Source organism: Rosa rugosa, chromosome 4 (genome assembly GCF_958449725.1).
Source record: "Rosa rugosa chromosome 4, drRosRugo1.1, whole genome shotgun sequence".
Lineage (NCBI taxonomy): Eukaryota > Viridiplantae > Streptophyta > Magnoliopsida > Rosales > Rosaceae > Rosa > Rosa rugosa.
This window is the reverse complement of record NC_084823.1, coordinates 45,921,251-45,947,458: the sequence shown is the minus strand read 5'-3', so window position 1 is coordinate 45,947,458 and position 26,208 is coordinate 45,921,251. Positions and strand designations below refer to the sequence as shown.

General features: G+C 39.2%; 2 protein-coding genes and 1 long non-coding RNA gene across 3 annotated transcripts; 1 reads left to right on the top strand and 2 right to left on the bottom strand.

Annotated features, from left to right (window-relative positions):
* Positions 1-2,449: 2,449 nt before the first annotated feature.
* Positions 2,450-3,321, bottom strand: LOC133746237 (uncharacterized). The gene has a single exon (XM_062174415.1). The coding sequence runs from the start codon at positions 3,230-3,232 to the stop codon at positions 2,600-2,602; it is 633 nt and encodes a 210-aa protein (XP_062030399.1). The 5' UTR covers positions 3,233-3,321; the 3' UTR covers positions 2,450-2,599.
* A 16,698-nt stretch (positions 3,322-20,019) lies between these two features.
* On the top strand, positions 20,020-20,691 carry LOC133744898 (late embryogenesis abundant protein At1g64065-like). Its single transcript, XM_062172925.1, has one exon. The coding sequence runs from the start codon at positions 20,020-20,022 to the stop codon at positions 20,689-20,691; it is 672 nt and encodes a 223-aa protein (XP_062028909.1).
* A 3,507-nt stretch (positions 20,692-24,198) lies between these two features.
* Positions 24,199-25,932, bottom strand: LOC133706573 (uncharacterized). Its single transcript, XR_009844609.1, has 4 exons — positions 25,533-25,932; positions 25,149-25,244; positions 24,626-24,707; positions 24,199-24,432 (listed from the first exon to the last, which is right to left on the bottom strand). It is a non-coding gene; the product is annotated as an uncharacterized LOC133706573 (long non-coding RNA).
* Between the last annotated feature and the right edge of the window lie 276 nt (positions 25,933-26,208).

The window sequence follows — 26,208 nt, the reverse complement described above, 5'->3', positions numbered from 1 at the left end:
TGCAAATAAGAAGCTACTAAAATCAAATTCCAACACCTCCATTCAATAGGATGAGTAACAGTTTTTTTCAAGGAATTTTTTTTTTAACAAATTCAAAGTATAGGATTATGTAGATACATTATATTAGCAAACTTTCTTATAGCATGAAAAGAGAACTAGGAAATCAAATCATTAATTTGATTCATACAGTACGTTATACATGTGAAGTGAGCATGAGCTTGTTAATTGCAATCAAATTGATGATCATAATCTCTAGGCATCTCTTTGAAGGGAACAATAATAAATCTTCATGGATTTCCTAATAACTAACACAAATAATCAACTTGATCATTTCCGAAACGTTAATATACTAATATATACTAATCATATTAAATAGTAACCTTAATATAGTCAAATAATATATAGGATATTTTATGGTTTTTGAGATTAAGGTTATTTTAGGTTTGGGTTGTGTATTTAGTAAAATATTAGAATGAGAAATTAAATGAGTGGTGTATTAAGTAGCTAGGGAGTGTGTATTAAGCAGCTAGAGGTGTATTTCTGATTAATATATCTTTTAAACGTTTCTCTCTCTCTCGAAACCTGAACTTGGCGGCGGCCAAGAATTGTGAAACCATTCTCGTTCGGCGGCGGCCCTGGCATCTCGACTGGCCTTGGCCTCACCGACACTACACGGTTTTGCTGCCGGACGGGGACTAAATGCAACTGTTCAAGTATTCCCTTATGAATGGTGTTGCTCAAGCTTCTGGCAGGCGGTGTTTGGCTTCGGGTTTTGGTGCGACATCTCTGGAAGGTGGAAGATCTCGTTTTGATGGTGGCTTGGATTGACGTCGTGGCTCGAAATCGGGGATGGAGTGAATCGGAGTCGCAGAAAACGGGACGGGTTTGTGGTGGCAGCGAGGTTCGTCGTGATTTGGGTCATGGCGGTGGAGTTTCGTCATGATTTGGATCGCGGCGGTCTTGGATCAGGGCGGCGAAGTCATGGAGGAGCTGCCGGAGCAGTCACCGTGGCAGAGGGGCACTGTGATCGTTTGATGGTCTAGAGGTGGAGGCTGCATCTGGGCCAAGCCGGGCCTGCTGGTCCTTGAGTGGACCTTCTCTTGGGCTACCTTGGATTGCACAACATTAGGCTCGGGCTTACCTTGGGCCCTAGGTCCATAAAAATTCTCTTTGTTTTAGGGATACAATGTTAGTAGTTTTACTTTCAATAATTCTCTTAGTGTTTAGGGATCTATGCACTTTATGTGTCTATAGTGCATCTGGAGTAGTATTGAAGGAGGATTTATGCTAGTTTCTACGCGATGTATAATGAATGGACCTATTTCTATGCACCATCGTGAGTACTACCACACCTTCTTGATCTGTCTAGTTGAAGGCAGCAGAAGGGTATGTAATGGCCATTCTGGCATGTGATGAATGATATGGACACCCGTTTTGGGTTTGATTCAAAAAAAGCAGATAGGGGTGTGTATTTAAATCTCTAAGGATACCATTGGAAAATATATGTGCCTACTTTCCTATTCTTGCACAAACCAAACATTGGAAAGTAAAATATATTTTTCATTACTTTCCCAAAAATTTAAACTCATGGAAAAGACTAAGGAATCAGTTTCATTTTTGCGAACCAAACGAGTCCTTAATTTATTTCGTCATTCTATTTATTTCACAAAAGAGTTTGCATATTTTGTGGCACAAGTGCACAACAAATTTCGTGACTTGGAAATTACTCTTATAACATGTCCTTCACTCATTTCCTTAAAGTGTGTACCTACATGTGCATTTGCAAACATAATTAGCTATAATGAGCCACGCTCATAGTACCGCCAGCGGTACCGACTCCTGCCAAATGAGTGACCTACGGAAACACAGCCAGGCGGGCTACGGCCTGAGCCCCGGATTGCCCCGAGATCACCGCTGACGCGCCGCCACGTGTCGCGCCAAGATAGCATCAGAAGCTCCAGACGCTGGGAATTGAAGCACATCAATCCCACATCGAAAACAAGGAGAAGATCAGCTCTCTCCTCACCTATAAAAGGTTCTCTCATCTCTCCTCATTAATTACGCATTTACTACTCATTTATTGTTATGCTGTCTATATGCATTGACTGACTTAGGCATAAGAGAAGAGAAGACCGCCCAACGCGGTCTCCCTCTGACGCCCTGTCTTTCATTTGACAGCTAGTTAAGATTACCAAGTCCTCAGAGTAGCGGTCCGCCCACTGGACCCGCGTTAAACGAAGATTCGGCTACCGCCGAACTTTGAGCATTAACAAAGTGCTAAATGAATTTTTCTATCCTCAGTTTAGTATGTTAGGGTCATGAAACTGGACGTTACAAGCCAGCCAAGTTTTTAGTCAATCACGAATTAGAGGCTAAAATCTTTTGTAACACCATGTACCATTCACTATAAAGGATAATCAAAGCATAACATAAATGAGATAACGTACTCTTGATCCAAAAAAATCAACAAATAGCATTATAGATCTATGGCAAAGTGAAGTGTCACACAGCGAAAGAAGAACGAAATCATAACAGACTAATAACTAATCGGTATGCTGAGGCTAAAGATGCCTGACATTACAAAAGTACTAGTTCAATCTCACTTGCATTCCAAAGATTGCACCGTTTTTGTGGATAGATCAAATTTCATGGTGCAGTCCATATTGGCAGACTTCTTTTTCTTCATTATCAGCATCAATTCCACCTTTCCGGTCAATTTGGCTTGGCTGGTGAGTGTTAAGACCCCGCTGTTCAAATCACTGCCAAGGTTGGTGCTTTGCAATGCCTCCGAATTCAAACTCACCTCGACATTGATCTTTTTGGTGGAGCGCATTCCAGCCTTGCTCTTTGGAATGGCAACTTGCCCCACAGCAGCACCTTGGTACATGAATGTTACAACGCTTGCATCAAATTTGTATGGACCCCAATTTGTGTTCTTGACCCTGATTTGGGTGGCAAACGTTGTGTCGAAGGAAGGTGTGGCAGGGACAGAGTTGAGTGTTTGGACACTAATGGCACCCAATCTGAGCTTCGGAGTCTTAACTTTCATGACAGTGAGACCAAACACGGTCATCACTATGATCTGAAACACGATGAAAATACCAATGTAAGCAAACAATTTGATCCTCTTCTGGCGTTTGAGCTCCTCCTCAGTTCGGTAGGTGGGCAGTTCTTCATCTTTTCTGGTGTAGCCTTTTACTGATGCCACGACCTGTTTGATCTTTTCAGCCATTTTTCTTTCGTACCTAAACAGCTCAAAAATGTATGTATCTGTGTTCTCAAACAGCAACGGGTGGCAAGAGTGATGGTATGTAGTTGTTATTAGTTTGTGCCTTTGTGGGAATGTTGGCTTCAGCTGATTTGTATATATAGTGTGCGGTCCCCGAGTAAGGTCTAAGCTTCCAGGAAATGCTGAAATGTAACGCGCACAGGTCCGACTTAATTTCTGGTCTTCTAGAGGGTTGAATAAGTTCGATGAGGATTCGATCTCTTTGCTTGTGTTGTTTATGTATAGCTTTCTATTATTCTATACTTCCGTCTCGTTTCTTCCATGAGTTCACTACGTGGGAATGGTCAATGTGCTACTTAATATATTACTTAGTAAAATAGATTTGTACGTATTCATCTTGTTTTCAATTAAGTACCAAACCTCTTCCTTCTAGCTAGTTTTCAATTACAGAACAAATGAAATTAAAATATCAAACATTTGCCAATACTGTTCACATGGTGAGTAAACTATATAATAAGAGAAGATACGACACCACGTTCCGATATTTGGTCTATGCAAAGGGACTCCAGCTCAAAGGAAAAGCCTAAAAGGGCCTCACCAAATTCCTTCGATCATCTAGAAATCAGTAACAGTCAGTGACGGATCCAGAATCCGAGAGTTGTCTAGGCTAATTAGAAGTATGTGGTAGTGGTCAAATTCTACTGGGCTTGCAATTAAGGCGATTAACTCGGTAGTTAGTGTGACGTTAGATTTCAGTCATGAATGCGGCGATTATTACGACAATAACTACGCACAATGATTACGATTATAAGTGCACAATGAATGACAGTCGTAAATGCGCAATGAATGACCGTCGTAAGTACGCAATGATTAACCGTTATTAGTGCAGCAATAATTATCATCATAAGTGCATAAATAAATGCAGCCATAAAAGCAGAAATAATGGTGGCTTGTCCTCCAAGTAAGTCATATCCTACATAAAGGCGGCTCGACATCAAGGTAAACCATCTGATTCCAATTCTCTCTACTCCACTTGTAATACCTGAAAAATTCAAGTTAATTTCCGATGACGTTTTGGAAATGATTTCGTGGTCGTGGGCACGAGTACGAAGCTTGGAGGAGTGTGGAATTAGTTCGAACGATTTAATTTTCGAAAACGAACGTTATTTAGGGGGTCTAAAAAAAAAAGTGACTTTTTATACGTACAGAATTTGGGAAAACTTCATTCATGAAACTTGTAGAGCTCGTCGATACGATCGCGTGCATATGCGGAACGCAAAAATCGGAGTTCGTATGAATTAGTTATGATTTTTCGAAAAAGTTTCCAGTTTAGTATAAAATTTCCATTTTGAGAAATTTCCAAAAAATATTTTCTTTCTTCCCGTTTGGGAAACTCAGCTCTCTCTCCCCGCGTTTCGCCCCGTCGGCTTCTCCTTCCATTTTCTCCGTCGTCCGGCCATGAAGAGCCGCCCCCGAAGGCTGCACGGCTTCGCCTCAACTAGCTGCAGCTGCTAGACGTGGAATTTTCCACCGGCACGGCCCGGAAACCGGAGAATCCGAGAGAGTCCGATCCGAGCACCAAACCGAGTCAACGCCGATATCTCTCGATTCCGACCACCAATCTTCAAGTTTCTTGACGTGTTGAACTCGCCTCAACCTTCTGATCGTCATTCTAGAAGGATCGCACCTGGAGTGATCGGATTCACGTTCGTCGGAGCTCGCCGGATTCTAGAAATTTTCCACCACCACCGAAGCTTTTGATAGGTATATCTCGAGCTGTAGTGCATCGTTTTGATTGATTCTTGAACCAGTGAGTTCGCCTTGATGTTCTTAACAACTCTCCAGAAGGAATCGAAGCCTGAAATTGAAGTTTGTACGTCGAATTGGAGCTCGCCGGTTTCTGCAGTTTCTCACCGGTTTTTGGAAAAAATCCGGCCACCCCGACTGTGTTAGGTAATTTCGACCACTTCCGGTCATTTTCAGCTTACATGGTAGTTATGAAAGTTGTTAAGCATGATGCGAGGAAGAAGAGCAGCCCGGCCCCGACACCATTGGCGGTGGTCGGCGGCGTCTCTGCCACTAACTCCGGCGGCCCTTTCCGGCTACCTCCGGGGGTCAAAAATATAGTTTCTGTGCATTTTTAGATTCTATATTTCAATACGATCATTTCGATATATTATACGCAATTTTCGGATATCGTATGATTTAGTTATGAATTTTTAAGTTTCGATCGTTAGATTTGAGATCTGTGAAATTAGGACCGTCAGATGGACTTGTAGTTTTGATATGTTGATCTTATGACTGTCCCAGTGGCTTTGTGTGGTCATGGGCGAAGATCCGACCGTTGGATCTTCGTATAAATGCAAAACAGTGATTAGGGAGGCGATTCGTGAGAATCCGTCCGTCGGATTTTCGTATAAATTTGTGAAGATGTTAGTAAGGACGATTCAGGAAGATCTGACCGTTGGATCTTCGTGATGATTTTTGGAGCGTGATCCTAAGGGCGATCCGTGAGGATCCGACCGTTGGATCATCATTTAATTTCGATCCGACCGTTGGATTGTCGTTTGAGTATGTTTTTGAGCTATTGGCTAAGATAAGGTCATGTGTGATTAGGTGATTGACGGTCTCCCTTGGGTGAACGGTTTCGGTGTGTGTTGTGTTGAATTGAAGACGCAGCGGGAATATCGAGGTGAGTAAATCGCACATGGTTCATTCACGAACCGAAATTCGGTGATTTTATTTAATTGGGAAATTGTGGAAATTGTTTTATGAAAATAAATATTTGTTTTAAATTATATGGACTTGATCGACTACGGTCCATAGGTAAGTAAAATGTATTTAAACTATAAAAATGAATTTCCTGATTTTAATGCATGTGAACTATAGTTGGTATTAGTGGTTATTCTTGTGTGGGTGACTACGTATATATATATATATATTTACGTGGAATATATATTGGATGTGTGGTATTTGGTGAAGTGTGGAATTGATGCGATTGATTTACAATTCGAGCATTACTCTCTAGAAGATATAATTTATCTTATAGGTTGAGTTGAGTGTGATAAAGAGTAATTGAGTAAAGTGCTATAGTTGAGTCGTTGAGATGAGTTAAATGAGGAGTCGAGTGATTTGAGGCAAATATTTTCGTAAGGGTGAACCTTGGCCAAGGTGACACTCTACGATTCAGTTAGAGCTCTAGTCTGTCTGCCATCATACTGCTTGGGGGATAAACGAGTTATCATATGCCCTTGGGTATGACATACTGAATGGGGTGATTAATATAATTAATCATAAGCCTGTAAGTATGATATACTGAATGGGGTGATTAATATAATTAATCATAAGCCTGTAAGTATAATATACTGCATGGGATGATTTATATAAATAAATCATAAGCCTGTGAGTATATATTGAGTGAGAAGTTGTTTGTTTTTGAGTAGTCATTGTGAGATGTGAGTTGATTGATACTTGAAGTGACGTTGTTCACTTCAATTATTATGCAAAACAAAATTAAAATGTGCTTGAGTTGATTTTGTTACTTTAAATCGTGCAATCCTTTCATTTACTCATACGAGCTTTGCAAAAAGCTTACCGGGTTTGTATTGTTGCAATCCCGGTACACTATTCAAACGGTGTAGCGGGTAATCCTACAGGTCAGGAGAACCAGGGCGGTGATCAGGCTGCTTAGAGTTGTGGTACTTGAGTTACAACATCTTGTGAGGTTTGTTATGCTCATGTTGAGCTTTACAATTTTACTTTGTAAGAGTGAGTTGTAATAATTAACTCGAGGTTTTTGAGATTTGAATTTTGAGTGTCGTGAGGTGTGGTTATTTTGAGAAGAAAATTCAGGACATTTATTCTATTAAGTTGTATAATTCATGCTTCGGATTTGAATTTATGTTATTCAAAATCCGGGGCGTGACACCACTACTGAGAAATGTACTAACTTAGGCATCAGAGGGTTTTCTGCAGGTACCGCCCCTTCTCTTCGAGCCGACGATCAAACTTCGAGTCAACGCTCGAGGGACGCTTCTCGATCGTTCCCGGTCAGCTCTTGCTCCAGTCTGCATTTATTGGTGAGTCAAACTCCTCTACGGAATTTTTCTTCACTAACAAAGTACAATAAATTATTATTATTATTATTATTATTATTTAATTTTTTTTGGAGGTTTGAAACCCAGTGGGAGGCTCATCCTCATGCCTTTATTATCATCAATCAAAACATACAACGGATGAGACATAAAACCAAACCCCGTAAATTAAAAACTACAAGCATACATTTGTTGTAAAACAACAATAAACTAACTAAATCGTACCCTCCGAGACCCACTCACTTTAAACTCATTTACCTATAATATTATATAGATACCACCATTAGAATTACATATATATATATATATATATATATATATATATATATATATATATATATATATATATATATATAGATTTCAGACATAACACAAATACAACTAATTATACATTACTATTAGTTACTAACTTGCAGCAGACTTTAATGTCAAATTATGTGTATAAAACATGCTAAAGAATATAAAGTTAGTAACACTAACCAGATGGAAAGGGCATCAACACTCAACACAAGTCAATTAAGTCCGAAACGCTGCGATAAGGATCAAACTCAGGAGTTGAGCATTAGTTAGCCTCATAATATTAAATAGCTCCCCTTCTTTCTATCGTGGCCTCTGACAGTTCAGCCTCATATTATCTACACAAACACTATACACAAGCAAGACAGATTTAAAAGAGATAGCCGACTAAGCCAAGTGAAACAAACCCAAAACCGATATCCCCTAAACAAATCCAACAATCCCAATCATCAACTTAGAGGGCCAAAACTCCTCCAGAAACCCAGGCAATCACTCGGTCACTCTAGTCTGCAAGAAGCCAAGAATCTCTGCAAATCTGTAAGTGAAATGGAATATACCCAGAATCAAAACATAAGTGGTCGAGTGGCTGTGAGGTTCTATTTGGTTCTTAAATCAGTGAGATAGCATAGAGATGCAAATGATTAATAAAAAAGTGGAGCAACCCAGTGAACCCACATTAAGAAAATCGAACAAGATAAGAAATTGGCGTAAAGGAAAGTGAGAGAAACCTTGGGCAGTTGGGCATTAGATTAGGAAATGGAAGGGAGGGTCTGATATTTTCGTTGAGTGAAAAATAGGCTAGGAGGCGAAGAGATGCAAATGATTAATAAAAAAATGGAATATACCCAGAATCAAAACATAAGTGGTCGAGTGGCTGTGAGGTTCTATTTGGTTCTTAAATCAGTGAGATAGCATAGAGATGCAAATGATTAATAAAAAAGTGGAGCAACCCAGTGAACCCACATTAAGAAAATCGAACAAGATAAGAAATTGGCGTAAAGGAAAGTGAGAGAAACCTTGGGCAGTTGGGCATTAGATTAGGAAATGGAAGGGAGGGTCTGATATTTTCGTTGAGTGAAAAATAGGCTAGGAGGCGAAGAGAGGAGAGAAGCACTTGACGTCTCGACCACAGAAGAGAGAAGAAAGCTGCTGTTGCTGGCGGAGAACGCGACTTTTACCTCCCTATTCTTTTTTTCTTTGGGTATGGGCTGCAATATATATATATATATATATATATATATATACAGATCCTATCCAGAGAGAGGTTAGGGTTTAGGGTCACTTTTCGGTCGCATTTCCACATCTCGACCGTTCAGTTTTTAGCTATATACACATAGATCATCTCTACAAAATTTCAACCAAATTGATGGTCGTTAAGGCATTGATAACTGTCTTAAAGCTAGTACGGTTTAAGTTGGACAGATTCAGTTCGTCCACTGGTTTAAGTGAGTTAGATACCTTAAAGATCATCAATTTGGCTGAAATTTTTCATAGATGATCTATACATTAGTACCTAAAAATGTGGATATGAGACCAAAAAGTGACCCTAAACCCTAACCTCGCTCTGAAATTTCAAAGCGAGGCTTCGCTCTGGATAAAATCTATATATACTTGGTCGTTTTTTACCCAAAAAACTGTCTAGGCTTGAGCCCATATAGCCCACCACTTACATCCGCCCCTGGTAACAGTTCCCATCCTTGGATGCGCTTGGCTTCTGAAAAAAATTCCTTCCCTAATCAGTCCAACTCACATATTCCAGGAAAGTTCATTCTCCCGCATAACTTGCTGAAATTGTCCAAACTCCAAACAATACATATAACACCACTATTGCGCTTCCATTTCATCATCACCAGTTCACAACAAACCAATAGGACTCTTCACTTCAAAGTTTCTTTCTTCAAACAAACCCACAAAGCAGAGAAGAGGCAGAGAGATTTTCTTCTTTTCAATTACTTCAGGAAAAAGAAAGAGAGAGATGGCTGAGAAGAACAACCATGCTTATCCTATAGCCCTAGCAAATGATTACGCAAGAAGTGATGGAGAGTCTTTGGTATCCGAAGATGAGCTCAAAGGCAGGAAGAGAATTAAGTTGTTTACCTATATTGGTATCCTCATTGTGTTTCAGATCATAGTCATGACAATATTTGGTCCAGACCCCCAAGGCCAGGTTGGGGGATATCAACATCTAAAGTCTCAACTCTGTCCCCGCAACACCATCGTTCGACACAAGCTTCACAACCCAAATCAGAATAAGAACACGAATTGGGGTCCATACAAGTTAGATGTAGGGACTACCATATTCATGTACCAAGGTGTGCCTGTGGGACAAGTTACTATTCTAAATTCATGTACCAAGGTGTGCCTGTGGGACAAGTTACTATTCTAAAGAGCAAGGCTGGTATGCGTTCTACCAAGAAGATCAACGTCGAAGTGGTTTTGAATAGCAATGTTTGCCAAACAGTTCTACTCTTGGAAGTGAATTGAACAGTGGGGTGTTAACGCTAACCAGCCAAGTTCAACTGAAAGGAAAAGTTGAATTGATGCTCATAATGACGAAAAACAAGAATGCTTCCATGGACTACACCATAGCTTTTAATTTGGCATCAAAGGCGGTCAAAACTTTACAATGCAAGTGAAGTGTGTGTGCAGACATGAATTGCATCATCTTTAGGATGTAGATTTGCCACAGAAGAAAGACTTGCTCTTGAATTTATTAATTTTTTTCTTTCTTTCTTTTGTTTATGACATGTTGTGGACTTGTACTTGAAATCTTGGCTTTCAATTAATTTCCATCATTTTTTCCCTCATCCAAACACACTCTAAAAGTTTCTCCAACTACAATTATTCTCTTTCATGGCATTGATGATGGACTGAAGCATTAACAGGCCTAAACATACCATGTCCAACGGTCATTATTACTCTTTACCATTTGGGCCATTCAACTGATTCAAGATATGAAACGAGTATAGAGTCTTGCATAAAGAAGTCTGTACAAATCAAGCTATGAAACAAGTATAGAGTCTTGCTAAAAGAGGGAGGAAGAGCAGAGGATCCGTTTGGAGATGGATACTCGTCGACGGTTCAGGTTCTTCTGCCTTATCTTTCTCGACAAAGGTGGAGGTGGGCGTGACTATCGTCTACAAAAATAATAAGGCGGATTGTGGTATATGCAAGGACTGTGGACTCTTTGAGCATGCAGTGGAAGGTTGTGACATGTTGTTCGTGAAGGAAAAGGATGCATTGTAGGTTGCACCGCCAATGGCATCAATGGTGGGCCTGAATCTGGTGCCTAGGGGGTGTGTTAGGGTTTCAGTCCCTCCTGGCTTCTTGGGGGCTGAGGTGGTGGCTTGGGTCGCGCAACATAGAGGTCAAGCTATTCTTTTCTCTGCACATCTCAATTCGGGGTTTTAGGCTGCCTGACTTGATGCATAAACTCTCGCAAGCGTACGAATCGTGTCAAGTAATGGAAGTATTTGGACCTTGATTATCGTACCTCGGGGACTAAATGTTGGACCTAACCAAGGTAATTGGCGGTAGGATACTAAAAGCACACAAGAAAAATATAAAATAAAAATAAAAGAAAATATTCACAAGGCACCAAGCCTCGACAATGCTCGGCTTAGCTTACACTAAGCCTAATCAAAGTCACTAACTTGTGGCCCAAATGAGTTATGCACAATGAAAAGTAGAATTTTGTTCGGGAGTTTTGAATCGGGAATTAATTGAATTAAACGCAACCGAAAAGTAAACTAAATAACTAATTATCAAACAAGAAATAGAAATTAGCATTTCAAATTAATGGAAACATGGGAGTGTCGGGTGATTCACACTAACTATCTTGCAAATATCGATGCCAATTTGACAAATGCATACATTTCCTATATGTTTTAAATCTCGTATATAGTATATCGATTATGCCGATTAGGGCCATAATCAACTCTCTAATTTGGGCACTACGCCGGTTAAGGCCGCAATATCCAAAATTAGAGGCCTAGAGAGCAAGATAATAGAGACCCAAGCAAGCTTAGCTACAATTAAGGTAGCTAATGGTAACCACACTTAAGATGCAACAAGACTAATAAGTTGTCAATTTATCAATCTATTTATCACAATTGCCCACAACATAATTTCAAAGGGTGACAAAGCCTAGTTACATGCTTCTAAGGACCAATGAATTCGGATTCAAAGCATACACAATGGAAATTGCATTTATTAAAATTAAAGCGTCAACATTTATACAAGATAAGTTAGGGCTTCACAACCCTAACTCCCAAATTGAACTACTCACAACCTATTATCAAATATATCACTAAAAGCATAGAAAAATTATGAAAGGGATCAGAAGGAAGAGAAAGGAGAGTTAGCTTAGTCACTTCTAGCTATGGGCTAGTATGAACCAAGTAATTTCTTCACTCAACTACCCAAAAATGGATGTGTGCTCTTGATGATGATTCCCTTGAAGCCTTGAGTGTCCAATCCTAAAAGATTGAAATTAAAAATGAAGAAGGGAAGAGGAGAGAGTGTGAGGTGATGGGTGAGAGAAATGGGAAGAAATGATAAATGGGGTGGTGTGCGGCGCTGTGTTCAATACAGTAGGGTGAGAGCTCTCATTCTTATAGGGTCGTGGTCTTCAAAAGAGGAAGGAGGAGATTGGGCTGCCATGTGTCATGTAGTCAATGGTGGAGCATAATTGAATTGGGCTGCTGATTGCACGTGGGTTTAATTGATGGCTTAATTAAGATGATGGGCTAATGGCTTAATTAAGCCATACTTGCAGGCTTGCAGCTCCGTCTTCTTTAATTAAACCAAATTTGGTTTAATTGTTAAGATGCTATCATTCTTTAATTAAACTAACGTTAATTGGTTTAAATGAATCTGCTGTCATTTTCATTTTTGTCTCGGATCATGTTGGTGGCGCCACCAACACTAAGAGCCATCCTTATGACGCTTTAAAAGCACCTCAATCAAAGGAGTCTGAGTAAAGAGATGTATGTTCTCGATGTGGAGTATTCGATCATTGGGCAAGCATTTGTAGAGCTCGTGAAGAAATTGTCATCGCCTACAAAGCATATTGTGAAGCAAGAGAAGCTCACTATATGGAACAAGAAGATCAAGAAGATGATCTAGAGTGAAGGGTTGAAGACTTCAAATCTGGCTGGGATCAATAGATCGCCAATTCTGTTATTAAGTCTTTATTTTCCAAGAGATGTAATAGACAATTGCCATATATTGTACTAAATGCCATTGGTTTAGTTTCTCTTCAAAGTAAGCTCATCCAAAGTAAGTATGATGTCTAGGAAGGTTTTGAGATAAGTGGTACTTAAGCGAGCTTTGCTCCACCGACATCTCTCTACCCACCTGATCATATTTATTTTGGAGTTACCGAAAGAAGTCAAACGACTACTTTTGTTTTGCATTAGCTAGCATTTGGATTAGATTCTCTTAATGGTTAAGAGACAATGATGTACTCCGTTGGCTTATGAATAAAATTTTGAGTTCTTTTCATGACTCCATTTTGATTTTGAGCATATGACTTTGTGACTACAATGGCTGGGCCATCAGTATTAATTCAAGGATGTGGAATAGCCCAAGTTCCCATTGCCAAATGGCACCTTGATTACTATCACAGAAACTCTCTACGCTCCTAGGGCAAATCGCACCTATGAATAGCCAACGGATTCCATGCAGAAACGCATGTAGAGAACGGAAATGAGTTCCTTTGCAATGCCTCTAATGATTGCGAACAAAGGCGCATCTTAGAGAAGTTTATGTGTCTCTCTAGTGGATTTTATGTCACCACTATTCGAGCTACAAAATCCAATAAAGTTATGAGAGAAGATCTCTTGGATTTAGACACATATTGGCTTTGTCAAGACAGGATAGGTCATCCTAGTCATGATATGATGATCTGTCTAATAAAGACTTCACATGGACATCCATTCTTCCGAGCGAAACGAAGCACGAATCAAATATTGATTCCTGGACTAAGTATGACCGTTGCCGCTGCCTACGGCTCCGCCGCCGTCCACCACTAGCCTAGGGCTGGCACACAGTCCATATCCATAACGTCATGGATGACGTCCATCATGGTGATGGCGCCCTAGGTGATGCTGCAATCACCAAAATCCTCATTGGTTGCTTCTAAGGCCTCTCGCTCATTTTACAAAGCCTGTTCCTTAGGGAAATTAGGACTGAGACCGTCTTTTGCAAAGGATATGAAAATTCGCAATAAAGAAAGGGGATTGAAATTCGCACTCCTCATTTTACAATCCACACTCCATGTTTTCTTTTTTAGTAACTTAAATTTTGTCTTTAGTAACTTAAGTTTTGTGTTTTATTAAAATATCAACCAAAAAAAAAGAAATAAGGAGTGTGGATTCTAAAATAGGGAGTGTAGATTTCACTCCCCTAAATAAACCCTAAATAAAATGATATAATGTTGTTAGAACTATAATACATTTTATGCCAACAGAAATTGTAAAAAGACTAACAATAAAAGAAATTTTAAAATGTAAAAGTAATTAAAATTGGAAGCAAAACAGACCGATGCTCTGTTTTTCCCTCGCATTTCAAATTTTGGACAGTCTTTATGGCCAAACTAAACACCATAGAGCACTCCATTTCTTGTCTTGTGCTTCTGCATGATCCACATCAATTTCACTTTCCCGTTCAACTTGGCCGTGCTAGTCAGCATCAAAACCCCACTGTTCGATTCAGTCCGTAGCATTGTGTTCACCAGTACAAAGCCGGAGCTCGCACGCACTATTGCATCAATCTTTTTCATCAATCGCATGCCAACTTTTCCCCGGGGGGCCAGAACTTGTCCAACAGGGACACCTTCGTACATGAATATAGCATCGCCAGTCTCATACTTGTAATCTCCCCAGTTCTTGTTCCTGACCCGGATTTGGGTTGCGAAGCTCATGTCGAATGAAGGTGTTGCAGGGACAACATTGAGAGTTTGGCCGTAGATGTAGCCCAATTGGATCTTGATTTTCATGATGGTGAGTCCGAGTATAGATATCACTATGGTCTGAAACACAATCAAACTGCCGAGGTAGAGATCCTTGATCAAGGGTGGAATTTTGAATCAGGTGTCTCTCTCCTTGTTCGCAAAATTAACTTTTTCTTTTCGGGATTATAAAGGTCAATTTCTTGGAGCTTTTGCCTCAAATCTTGAGATTCCTAGTTCGATTGCAATGGAGATAATGGCTGTCATAAAGGCCATTGAGCTTGCTTAGGTTCGAGATTGGAAACATATTTGGTTGGAGGTTGATTCATCTCTAGTAATTGATTATATCCGTACACATTCTCTTGTCCCTTGGTCTCTCCGACTTCGTTGGTTGAATTGCTTATACCAAATCTCTCAGATGAACTTTAGAGCTTCTCATATTTTTTTGGAATTAAGGAAATAAAATAGCTGATGCTTTGACAAATCATGGTACGTCTTGTTCTAATTTGGTGTGGTGGAATGATCCTCCACCTTTTATAGTATCGAATTGTAATAGTGACATTAGAGGTCTGCCTCAATTTCGTTTTAATAAAATAGTGACATTAGTTGTTTGTTTTTTCTAGGAGGTATTGGTTTTGGTCCCCCTCTTTCATTCTTCTTCTTTGATTAATAAAATGGTGCGATATAAGGAGGCTTTTTCCTCTCCTATCCACGATCTTTTACCCCCCAAAAAAAAAAAAAAAGGCTTTCAAAGCATTGGGCTGTTATCCCTTAATTATATCAATTAGCTGGAAAGCTAGCTTTGAAATAAAGTGTATTTCTCTGATCCCTGTTTAGGAAGTGTAGTATGATGTGATATGTAGTTGTCTGTGGGAATGTAGCTTTGGACGATTTCGATACAGGTATAGGCAGAAGGTGAGCTTCCCGGAAATGCTGAAATGTAACACGCACAGTTCGGACTAAGTTCCAGTCCTCTAGAGGATTGAATCAGTTCCATGAGGATTCTTTTAGCTTGTGTATAGCTTTTTATTGTTCTATACTTCGACTTATTCTTCCATCAGTTTAATATGTGGGAATAGTCAATGCCCTGCTACTTGGGTTTCCATTATTCTAGAGAGATTTGGTGAGTAGAGTAATTAAACTTCACAATAATAGAAGATCCACGCACAATAGAAGATCCACGCACAACGTTCTCTGCTTCGTTGTGAGATTTGGTCTCAAGAACACAATTGGGGTCCATACAAGTCTAATGCAGGTACAGCCACATTCCTGTATCCAGGTGTGACTATCAGGCAAGTTGTTATTTCGAAGAGCAAGGCTGGAATGCGTTCTACCAAGGAGATCACCGTCGAGGTGATTTTGAATAGCAATTCATTGTGAAACAGTTCTACTCTTGGAATTGAATTGAACAGTGGGGTGTTAGCGCTAACCGGCCAAGTTCGATTGAGATGAAAAGTTGAATTGATGTTCATAATGAAGAAAAACAAGAGTTTCGATCTGTCTACAAAGAAGATCAAAACTTTATAATTAATGCAAGTGAATGTGTTTAGGATGTAGATTTGCTATTAAACAGATCAAGACTAGTTCTTGAATTTGTTGATTCTTGGTTTCTTTTTTCGTATGTGACCTCATTTTGTATTTATTGTGGAACTATGTGTAGTTTTACCTATTGGCTAAGTACTTAAATTTTCTCAAACATAAAATTACTTTCATTTGATGCCATCTGATCAGGCATTAACAGGCCTACACATACCATGTGCAAAATGTTGATATTAAAAGAGTATAGAGTTTTACCAAAATAATAATAATTAACCATGACATTTGTGTGTGGTACTTGGTTCCAATTATAAGTCAATAGATGCGTCCAATCTAACCCATTGTTGTACAAAACATGACTTTCATATACCTATGATGACGCAGCTCTATCGTTCTTGGGGTCTTGATTCTTCATTATCATGCTCAAGTCTTGGGACTAGTTTGATTGGTGCAAAAAAAAAAAAAAGTTTTTTTTTTTAATTGAGATCACATGATATCTTCAACAATTTTTTAGGTCTATAGACTAATCTATGTCGGGAGGAGGAAGGTTATGTCAGAACGTTTCCTCCATTTTGACATCCAAAAATATATTGGGATTTAACTCCGATCAATGTTGGCAAGATTTGAACCCGGATGTAGGGGTACCACACCTGAATACTCTTACCAACTTGACCACATGTGGTGGTTAAAACATGACGTTCATTAGAACTATTGAATTAGTTTGAGTTGATTTCTAAATGGAATTAGCATGTTTGATTAATCCTTATTTCATTCGCTTTGTAATTTTGATGCTGGGGAGAAAAAATTATATTTAATCATGAAAATAAAAGTAGAAGGTACATAATAAATAGCTTGAAAATCACTCAACCAAAGGTAACAGAACAAATTCTATGTTACTTATCACATAATCACACACGGAGACAGAGGCCAAGCTGATTGCTTGATTAGAGGAAGCAATCACTTACTTTTTTTTTTTTTTTTTTAGGGCAACGGAAGACATTTCTATTGATATAAATTATACAACCTCTTTTGGTTAACCTAGAGGGATCCGAAAAACCTCATATTACATATCAAAGCTCAATTTTTTTTTTTTTTTTTTTGAAAGAGGGCCAGATCAATGCTCAATTATTAAAAAACTAAATTCTGAAAAAACGGAACCTCCAAAAACATAAAATCTAAAAGGAAAATGCAAGGAAGTAAAATGCGGAAAAGGTAAAAAAAAACCCCCTACTCCTATACAACTCTAAATCCAAGCAACTGTCTTGACGCCTAAGACCCTCCTAGTGTACATCTCTACTCATCAAGTCAGCAAGCAGCTCCGACCTAGAAACTACATAGGGCTAAGAGCAGGATATGCCACTCCCCAAAGGGCCTAGATCAAACCCAACCCAAGTGGAGGGGGGGGGGGGGGAAGGAATTTGGGCTAGCTATAGGCCCATCCCACCATACTGCATCGCTGCAGCCCAGAAAGGCTAATGCAAGGCCCCAATTCCAACCCCTCATCTCCACCACCCAAGTCGGCCAGATCTGAACCCTCAGGCTATGTTTGTTACGTGGGACTGGATTGGATTGGAGTAACTTATGTAATGAAATAAGACTCATCCCACGTTTGGCACACATGAGGACTCAATTAAATGAGATTATAGAGTCCCCGCATCAGCTCCCGACCTTCTTACATTGACCCCCCAAAACTCATGGGACTGTGGAAGGCAGGGCTTCAACAACGCTCATTAGTCTCTCCTCTCTTTCGCGCGAAGCCTCATCTCTCCCTCTCTTTCGCGCGAAGCCTCGTCTCTCCACTCTCCATCGCGCTTCATCCTGCTTGAACTACTCTTCCAGGTTCAATTTCTTGTCTCTCTGATGCTCCTTTTGCTTTGATTCTGATTCCCTCTTCCCTTCAACCCCGTCTAGCTTCTTCTTCTCTTCTCATGTATCTATTGTAATTTGTTAAATTAAAGACAATGGATTGATTTTCTATTAACAATTATTTATGGGTTGTAACAATTGGTGTCTGGGTAGCTTGATTTGCTAAGAATTGATCAATTTCAAGACTGGGTAATTGGGTTTGTTAAATAATTGATTGTTGTATGTTTCAATGTCTTGGGTTTAATTTGTGAAAAGGGGTTTTAGGAATTTGGATTTTGATTGTGGGTTTTTGGTTTGGTTTTAGGGGTTGAATTTGGGGCAATGGCGACCAAGATTTGCATGAATGTTTCGTGTGGGAATGGAAGAATGGCTGGCCTTTGCAATTTGCTCTTCGAGCAATACGCATGAATGGAAGAATGGCTGGCCTTTGCGATCTGGTGGATTTGCCCATCTCTGCTACAAGTGTGGGTAAGAATTTGGTCCCTTTTTTAATTTCAAAGTTATAATTTTTCAGCTAATGTTTTAATTTTTCAGCTAAAGTTTTGATTTTTAAGGTGTTCCGGGGTTGATACAGTGTTGGGAGGGCATTATGGGATATGGGTTTTGGTTCTTAACGTTGGGTTTTATAATGTGTATTCTGGGTTTTAGACTAAAGTTTTGATTTGGGGTTTGGGTTTGGACAAATTGCGTTTGTTCATGAGCTAGATGTGAATTTAATTGTCTGAGTGTACTGCTAGTTGTGCCGATGATCGACTTTTGGAATATGATTATAATGCTACCAATTTTAAATTTAATTGAGATTAGGATTTGTCTTCAGCTTTCACCTTCCAATTTTCTTTTCTTCTCACAAACTCAGAAAATCGTTCATGTTTCTATAAATTACCAACTTTTAGTCTAATACACAAACAAACATGGGATATGACTATTTTGACTATTTTGCTCTTTAGTCCTAAGTAGTACCAAACATGGGTCAGGTATTAACATAGCATATCCCAAGTTAGAAGAGTCCTAGACTATTATAGGAAATAAGGTGGGGGATAATAGTCCCACGTAACAAACATAGCCTCAGAGGGGCAGCTCCTACCCCTCACCCCTCCAGCGGCCTCCAGTTGCCTTCCACCATCAAGACAGTTGGAAAAGACCCCGCCTTAGGTCCAAACTGGATAAGGAGACACCTCGGCTACAACACAAGCACCGCCGAATCGAAGATCAGAGTCGCATGCCTCCTCCACACAAAGACGCTGACCCGCTCCAACTGAAAACACCTCCTCCGCAGGAAAACAACAGCCTTCGCAAGCCTGATGCTGACCATAGCCGTCGACCTCAAGCTCAGCCCCAAAAGATCTAAACCAGACTCGTTTCTGACCAAATCACCACCATCTCGTTCGAGATCGAAGTCTCGTCCTCCCCTGTTTGGAAGAACGGCGTTGCAGCGCCCTAGTGCTAGTCAAAACCATGAGGCGCCGCCGCACTACTCATGAAACCTAAGTTTAGGAGTGGTTTTCTCAAAATAAGCAATCACTCACTTTAATTAGTCTAGAATTACTTACAATTAATCAAATTTCATTTTAATTAATTACAAATCTTTTAAGTCAAACCTTCGGCAAATGAAGGGGGAAACTTCTTTTTTTTTTCTTCCCTTTTTTGGCTAATGAAGGAAGAGGGAAACTAGCTAAAAGTCCTCAACACAGTAACCATCATCTAGAATCATTCCTTATATTAAATAGAAATCTTGTTTGGCTCTTGAATAAAAATTACTGCCCAAATAATTAGTCAACATTTTGACAAAAAAAAGAGAGAGAAATAGTCCACATGTATAACTTTTGTTTTTTGGGTCCATTCAACATGTATAACTTCTATTGGAATTTTCAACTCCAAACACCATATATTTAACACGTACACTTCTAGTCATATTTCATCATTGCCAGAAACTACAAGCTCTTCACCTCCTTGTTTCATTTATCCTAGCTAGAGATTACAACCCACAAAGGCATTAGAATCGAAGCCGAGAGATTTCCTTTTCACATATCTCAGAGAGAGAGGAGATGGCTGAGAAGTCCGACCATGAGATGACTTATCCTTTAACCCCATTTGATGGTTACGAGCGAATTGATGGAGAGTCTTTTGTATCCAGAGATGAGCTACAACGCAAGAAGAGAATGAAATTGTTTATCTATATTGCAATCTTCGTTGCGTTTCAGACCATAGTCATCACCGTACTTGCTCTCACCGTCATGCAAGCTCACGTGCCCAGGGCCCTGTTGAACAAAATCGACGTCCAAACCCTCAACTATAACCCTGCAACACCTTCATTCAACATGAGCTTCACAACCGAAATCTGGATCAAGAACATAAATTGGGGTCCTTTTAAGTTTGGTTCAGGCATAGTTCAATTTTTTTACCACGATACTAAAAATTCTAAAATTATTGTTCCTATTGGGGAAGCTGTTATTCCAAGCGGCAAGGTTAAAATGCGTTCGACCAAGAAGATCAATGTCGAGGTGAGATTGAATTCCGATGCATTGCAAAGTCACAGTTCGGATCTCAGAAGTGAATTGAACAGAGGGGTGATATATCTGAGGAGTGGGGTTCAATTGCACGGACATCTCTATTTGATGTATATATTGAAGAAATCCAAGTATGCTGTAATGGACTGTGAACCCGATTTTGATTTATCTACTAAGACAGTCACTATCGCTCATATGCATATTGATTAGCAGGTTAATTATGGGCTTTTTTGCCCGTTTGGTAGCTATCTTTGTTTTCTCATGGTGTACTGGTGAAGTCGAAGCTCCATTTTGTAATATAGATTTAGGGTGGTTCTATTCAAAAACCTCCCAATTTGCTCTTTGAACCTCTCTAAATTTTTCTTAAAATTTAATCCCTATTTTAACCCTCTATTATAATTAAAAAAGGAAAAAAACTGAATATATAGAAGGAATACCATTGATACGCAAGAGTCATTATTCTAAAAATACTCTCTTCCTTCTCAATTGTTTTTAGCCAATTGACAAATATGAATCATAGAGTTTTTATTTTTTTTTATTCAAAATTTGTGATGCACTTCATAACTCCATAGCCATGAGAAATTAAAGAGGAAAAGAAGAACGAGTAAAGAGCATATTACATCACTTGAGATATGCAGGTGGTTTTGAATTATGCAAGAACCTAGAAATTTTTGTGGGTTTTTGGGTTGAGAACGTAGCCTCCAGCTTGGCCCTTCTTTTGTACTCCAACACAATTGCACTTGTAGTTCTCAATTAAATACTCTACTATATGCTTGTATTTATCCCTTTTGACGAAACTGTCGATAGCCCGTCATGCCATGTATAGAGTTTAGACTTTAAAGTTGGTAGTGTGGTCATATATTAATCCTCCTCTCCTTTCTATGTATATAGTTCCTTACTGGACAAAGATAAAAAAAATTGATGTTCAAAGGAACTGCATGTATCATAGTAGGAGGTATAAAAAAAAAGTAAAATACAAACAAGGACAAATAGGAAGTTTGTTGAAAAAAATTGGGATGGGAGGTCCAAAGAGCAAACTAGGAGGTTCAACTAGAACCACCCATAGATTTATTGAATTAGAAAGATATCAAAAAAGAAAGATATGTTAGGTCCATTGATCTAACTTTTAATTAGAAATAGGTATTTAAGGGTCCGGATCATGGGAGCCTATTTTACACAATTTTTTTACACATGTTGTGAGCCTTTAGATTTACAAACGTTCAGTGGTCTGGATTTGTTGTTTGAATGATATCAACATAGCACCAAATGATGTGGAAAATGACATGGCATTTCATATTTTTAATCTAAATAATGTGAAATACTATCTTTTTTTTTTTTTTAATCAAAAGAGGTCCTCTATTAATGAAGTTTAGCAAGCGCTAAGGGTACATGTCGGATGGCAACCCAGTCTGACCTGCTGCAGGATGACCAAATGAAAGAAGGAAAAAAACTGGATCTGCCAAACCCTTTTCAGAGTGTTGCAAATGGCATGTTTCACAATGGGACTTTTCGTTTCAAGGGCATCCAAACCCCGATTTTGCCACCACTGGCTCGCAATCTCTTTGGCACCAAGGATGTCCCAAAACAGCAGAAGCCGGTGATTCTTCACAGTGCACAGCTAAAAAATTCTGGAGTAAGTGATAAGGCACTTGTGCTGGTCCCTTTTGACGAAGCACAAGTTCTGCCCCGAGTGCATGAGTCACAGGAATCGTTAAAGCGAGGTAGACCTTCTTCACCCTTTGCTTCTCCAAAGAAACTAAATTTCCTGCTGAATGCTGAACTTGAAAGGAAGGGAGATACTTGCATGCCTCTCAAAAAGATAAAGATCCCTGCTATGCGTTTTACTGCCAAGTCGTTGGGATTGATAGAAGCACCAGGAGGCATGCTTGTGCCTGCCGAAGTAGCGATGCCAAAGGAGGGCACTCAAACTGAACAAGCAGCTACCAAAAAGAAGAGAGACCGCCCTCTTGGGTCCAGGAACAAGAATCCACCGAAATCCAAGAAGGTACCTGTTGAGGAGGTATTGAGCATGCTCTACTCGGGCAAGCCTCCTAGCCCTAGCTTCAAGGGCAAAGAGAAATTTTAGTTTTTTTAAATTTAGCCTATTACTATGCTAACTGTTTCATAGTTGAATAGGCTTGCTTTGAATAAGTGAGCAAGACATGTCGAATGAGTAGACTTATCCTATGTACCACCGTGTTACCTTCACAACTCTCTGTCTGTCTATAGATGGCAGCGGGAGGGTATGTAATGGCTACTCTGGCCTGACCTTTTATCAATGAAAATCTCTATGATGATGTTTTATTAAAAAAAAAAGGGTTGTCACTTGTCAGAAAGAGACGTTAACACAGTAAACCAATTTAACATATTCTAAAGTAGAACAAGCTAGCTACCTAGCACGTACACCCAGCGTTTGAAGATAAGCTCACAAACACGAACCTAATACTCCGAAGCAAACTAAAAAAAATCAACACAGTCCCAAGTTTATGCGACCAAAACTAAAATTAAATGGTACTCGAGGTAGAGGTAGCTAGAGGAAGGACTTTCACCCTCCACCACCTCAGCTGCTTCTCTCCTCATAGCACATTCTTCTTGAAAAATTAAAATTTCAGGATTGATATCAGTCTTCAGTCCAGTTGTGAGATTGATATCAGGAAGCCCAGCTACGTCAAGATCCACCATGACCCTGCTATCGCAGACCTCATGCCCGAGCAGAAAAACCTTGCCAGGAGACTCAATCAAGTACACCACTGCTGGCAGCATTTACAGGTGCAGATCGAAATCCACCACAATTATCGATAATTGGAGGAGAGAACCTACCTCAACGACCGTCATCCTTGTCCTCTCAACTACGAAACTCGTCCGGCGGAAATCCAGCACACAAGGAGGAATCATCAGCAGCCGATCGTCGCACCGTGGACAACTCAAAGAACAAACACTAAAAAGACTGTACATGATTAAAAGAAAAAAAAAAAAAAAAAAAAAAGAAGAAGAAGAGGAATAGCAGAGAACAAGAACGAGAAAAAAAAACAAACGCTAAAAGAAAAAAAAAAAAAAAAAAAGGAAGAGCAGAAGAACAAACGCCAAACGCTTAACAAAAGATCGTCTTCTCCAACTCCAGACTCTCATCTGTATCCTCCCAACACTGTTATTTTGTGATTGTTCTTATGCGCGACTTTGAGAAGTGTTGCAACATCCAAGTACCAGAGGTGAAACTCACTGAAGACGCTTTTGAAGAAGCTCTAAAATTAGCTGGTTTGATCGATGCATGTAAAGTAGTGAACCAAATTGCCACTCTGTATTCACCACTACAATTCTGAACAATGGCCACATGCATGATTCGTGGGTATGGGGGTCAAAGGCTACGGTTATCTGTATCTATGGAGCAAAGCAACGGTGCAGCCACTGTTTTTCATGTCAGTGCTCTGTGGAGCAGTTGCTTTAGGCCCATATGTCACATATAAATCGGTATGTGGCTCTATTTAGTTTGACTCTTGGAGGGACCTACCTCTGTGTTCGTGACAACCTTACAATATTCTATTGTCCTTTTATCCACGACTATTATATGCATCCGTGACATCTCATCTTCATTCAAACCTAATTTAGTAATTTACCAATTTTTGTTCTATTAATAATTTATTATGATAATTTAACAAATCTCCATTGGATTTTAACCTGCTTTGCAGGGAATTGAATTGACAATGCCCAGAAAAGATAAAAATAAAATTAATGATCATTCATTGTATCAATGATTTACAGTAATTTCGCTACGAGTACTATAAATCAAACCCAGTACAGCATTACATAACCCACTCCAACCCAATAGTACTGTTATCACATACAAGTTTCTAACTAGAAAGTTCTCAAGGCTAAGATACAGCTCCAGAAGAAGTTCCAAACTTAAAATTCAGTGTGCCCTGTGATTCTGGTGCAAACTTTGCCAAGGCTATGCTGCAAGTTAAAATTCAGATTATGCAATAAGGACAAAGTCATATTGCAGTATATGCAATGACAATCTACATATGAGTAAAGTACCAACAATTTAATACATTCATGAAAAAGTTTAACAGAAGAAATTAAACTTCCAAGCAGATTTTATTGGAAGACAAATAATTGTAGAAGAAATAAGCTAAGAAATACTGACCCATTCAACCGGACAAGGCGAACGATAATATTTGGAATATCTTTCGCATTCACCAGACTCTTCACCCTTTGCTGGCAAGCACCTGCAATTGGTATTAAATGTTTGAAGGCTCAATCAACTGTCTTCTATTGAGCTACGAAGCAAGAAAGTTGGGAAATCTAGTATAGTATCTGCCTACAATTAATAAAACATACAAAAATATTCAAAAGCCCAAATTGCAAAGGAAATGAGTAAGCAGTAATTATCCAAGTTGCAAAGTAAATCAGCTAGCACAAAAATTAGTCAGTTGACTCAGCTGTAAATACAAAGAAATATAGCACTGTTTTCTTGTTTTTGTTAGACAGGAGTGAACTCCAATCAATGATCAAAGCCAATGGCTTTGCCTCACTTATTTGATGGAGAACACTTTCCTTCAATGCCTAAATAATCATCAAATAACCATTTTTAGCACTACAGCATGAATTACATACTATCTATAAGATAACAACGGAACAATTAATCTTGGATAGGAAATTTAGTATACCCTGGCAACTTTGGTCTTATCCTCCACCTTCTTTAATGCTTTAGCTTCAGGGTTTCTGAATTTACTATTATTTGTTTCATTCCTTGTTGAAGCAAACTGCAGGAACAAGATAAAAAAGGAGAAACATGTGACTACCTTTAAAGAGATATTCATATACAGTACAGTACAACAGAAAATTCCATCACGTAAAATGGGATTCTGATCAAATAACTCTAACAGAAAGCTCCTTTGAAGTGGTACTTCATGCAACTATTCAGTATTGTTAGATGCAGTAGTGTTAGTAGAGATTAGCAGTACTAAGAAAGATACAAGATTGGTCTCCTCAGGCAAACCCAATTCAAAGTCCATCTCAAATCAATAAAAACTCAAACCCATAAACTATACCTGAGAGATGAGGTTGGCAGCGGGTTTTAACAGCCAAACAATACGACCTGGAAGCATCAATAATAAAAATCAAGATCAAAACCCAAAAACTCAATTCATAATCAAAACTCACAAAAGGGAAAAGAAATTTCTACCACACAAACAAAAGATACAGCGGGTTTTCAAATTTACAGCCAAATCAAAGAAATCGCAATAAGACAGAGAAAATATAACAGTTATAAAATTGATCAGATCCAAGTGTGAAGGAAAGTGCAGATAACATGAAAAAGATAGAAGGAGAGGCCATCAGTGATGGTTGGAAACGGAGGGGATTGTGAGAGTCGCGGTGGGGTCAGAGATCTGGTTTTTTATTTTTTTGAAAGGAGATCTGGTTTTTGGAGAAGGAGAGAGAGAGAGAGAGAGAGACACTTACCAAGACCAATGCAAAAATAGCGGACTGAAGCAATATTTTATAGAAAAGTCACGCTTGTAAATAAGGGAGCAATAAATGTGGCATGCATTTCCCATAGATTCATTCATACAGTGATCGAATTGCGTTGACTGAAACTCTTTCGCACAAACACTGCGACCGTGGCTATGCCTTCCGTAGCCATTGCTCATAATTGTTGTGGTGATTGTGATGTGTATCTCAAAAATAAATGAATTGAATTTTTGTAACTTAGTTATTGTGGAACAA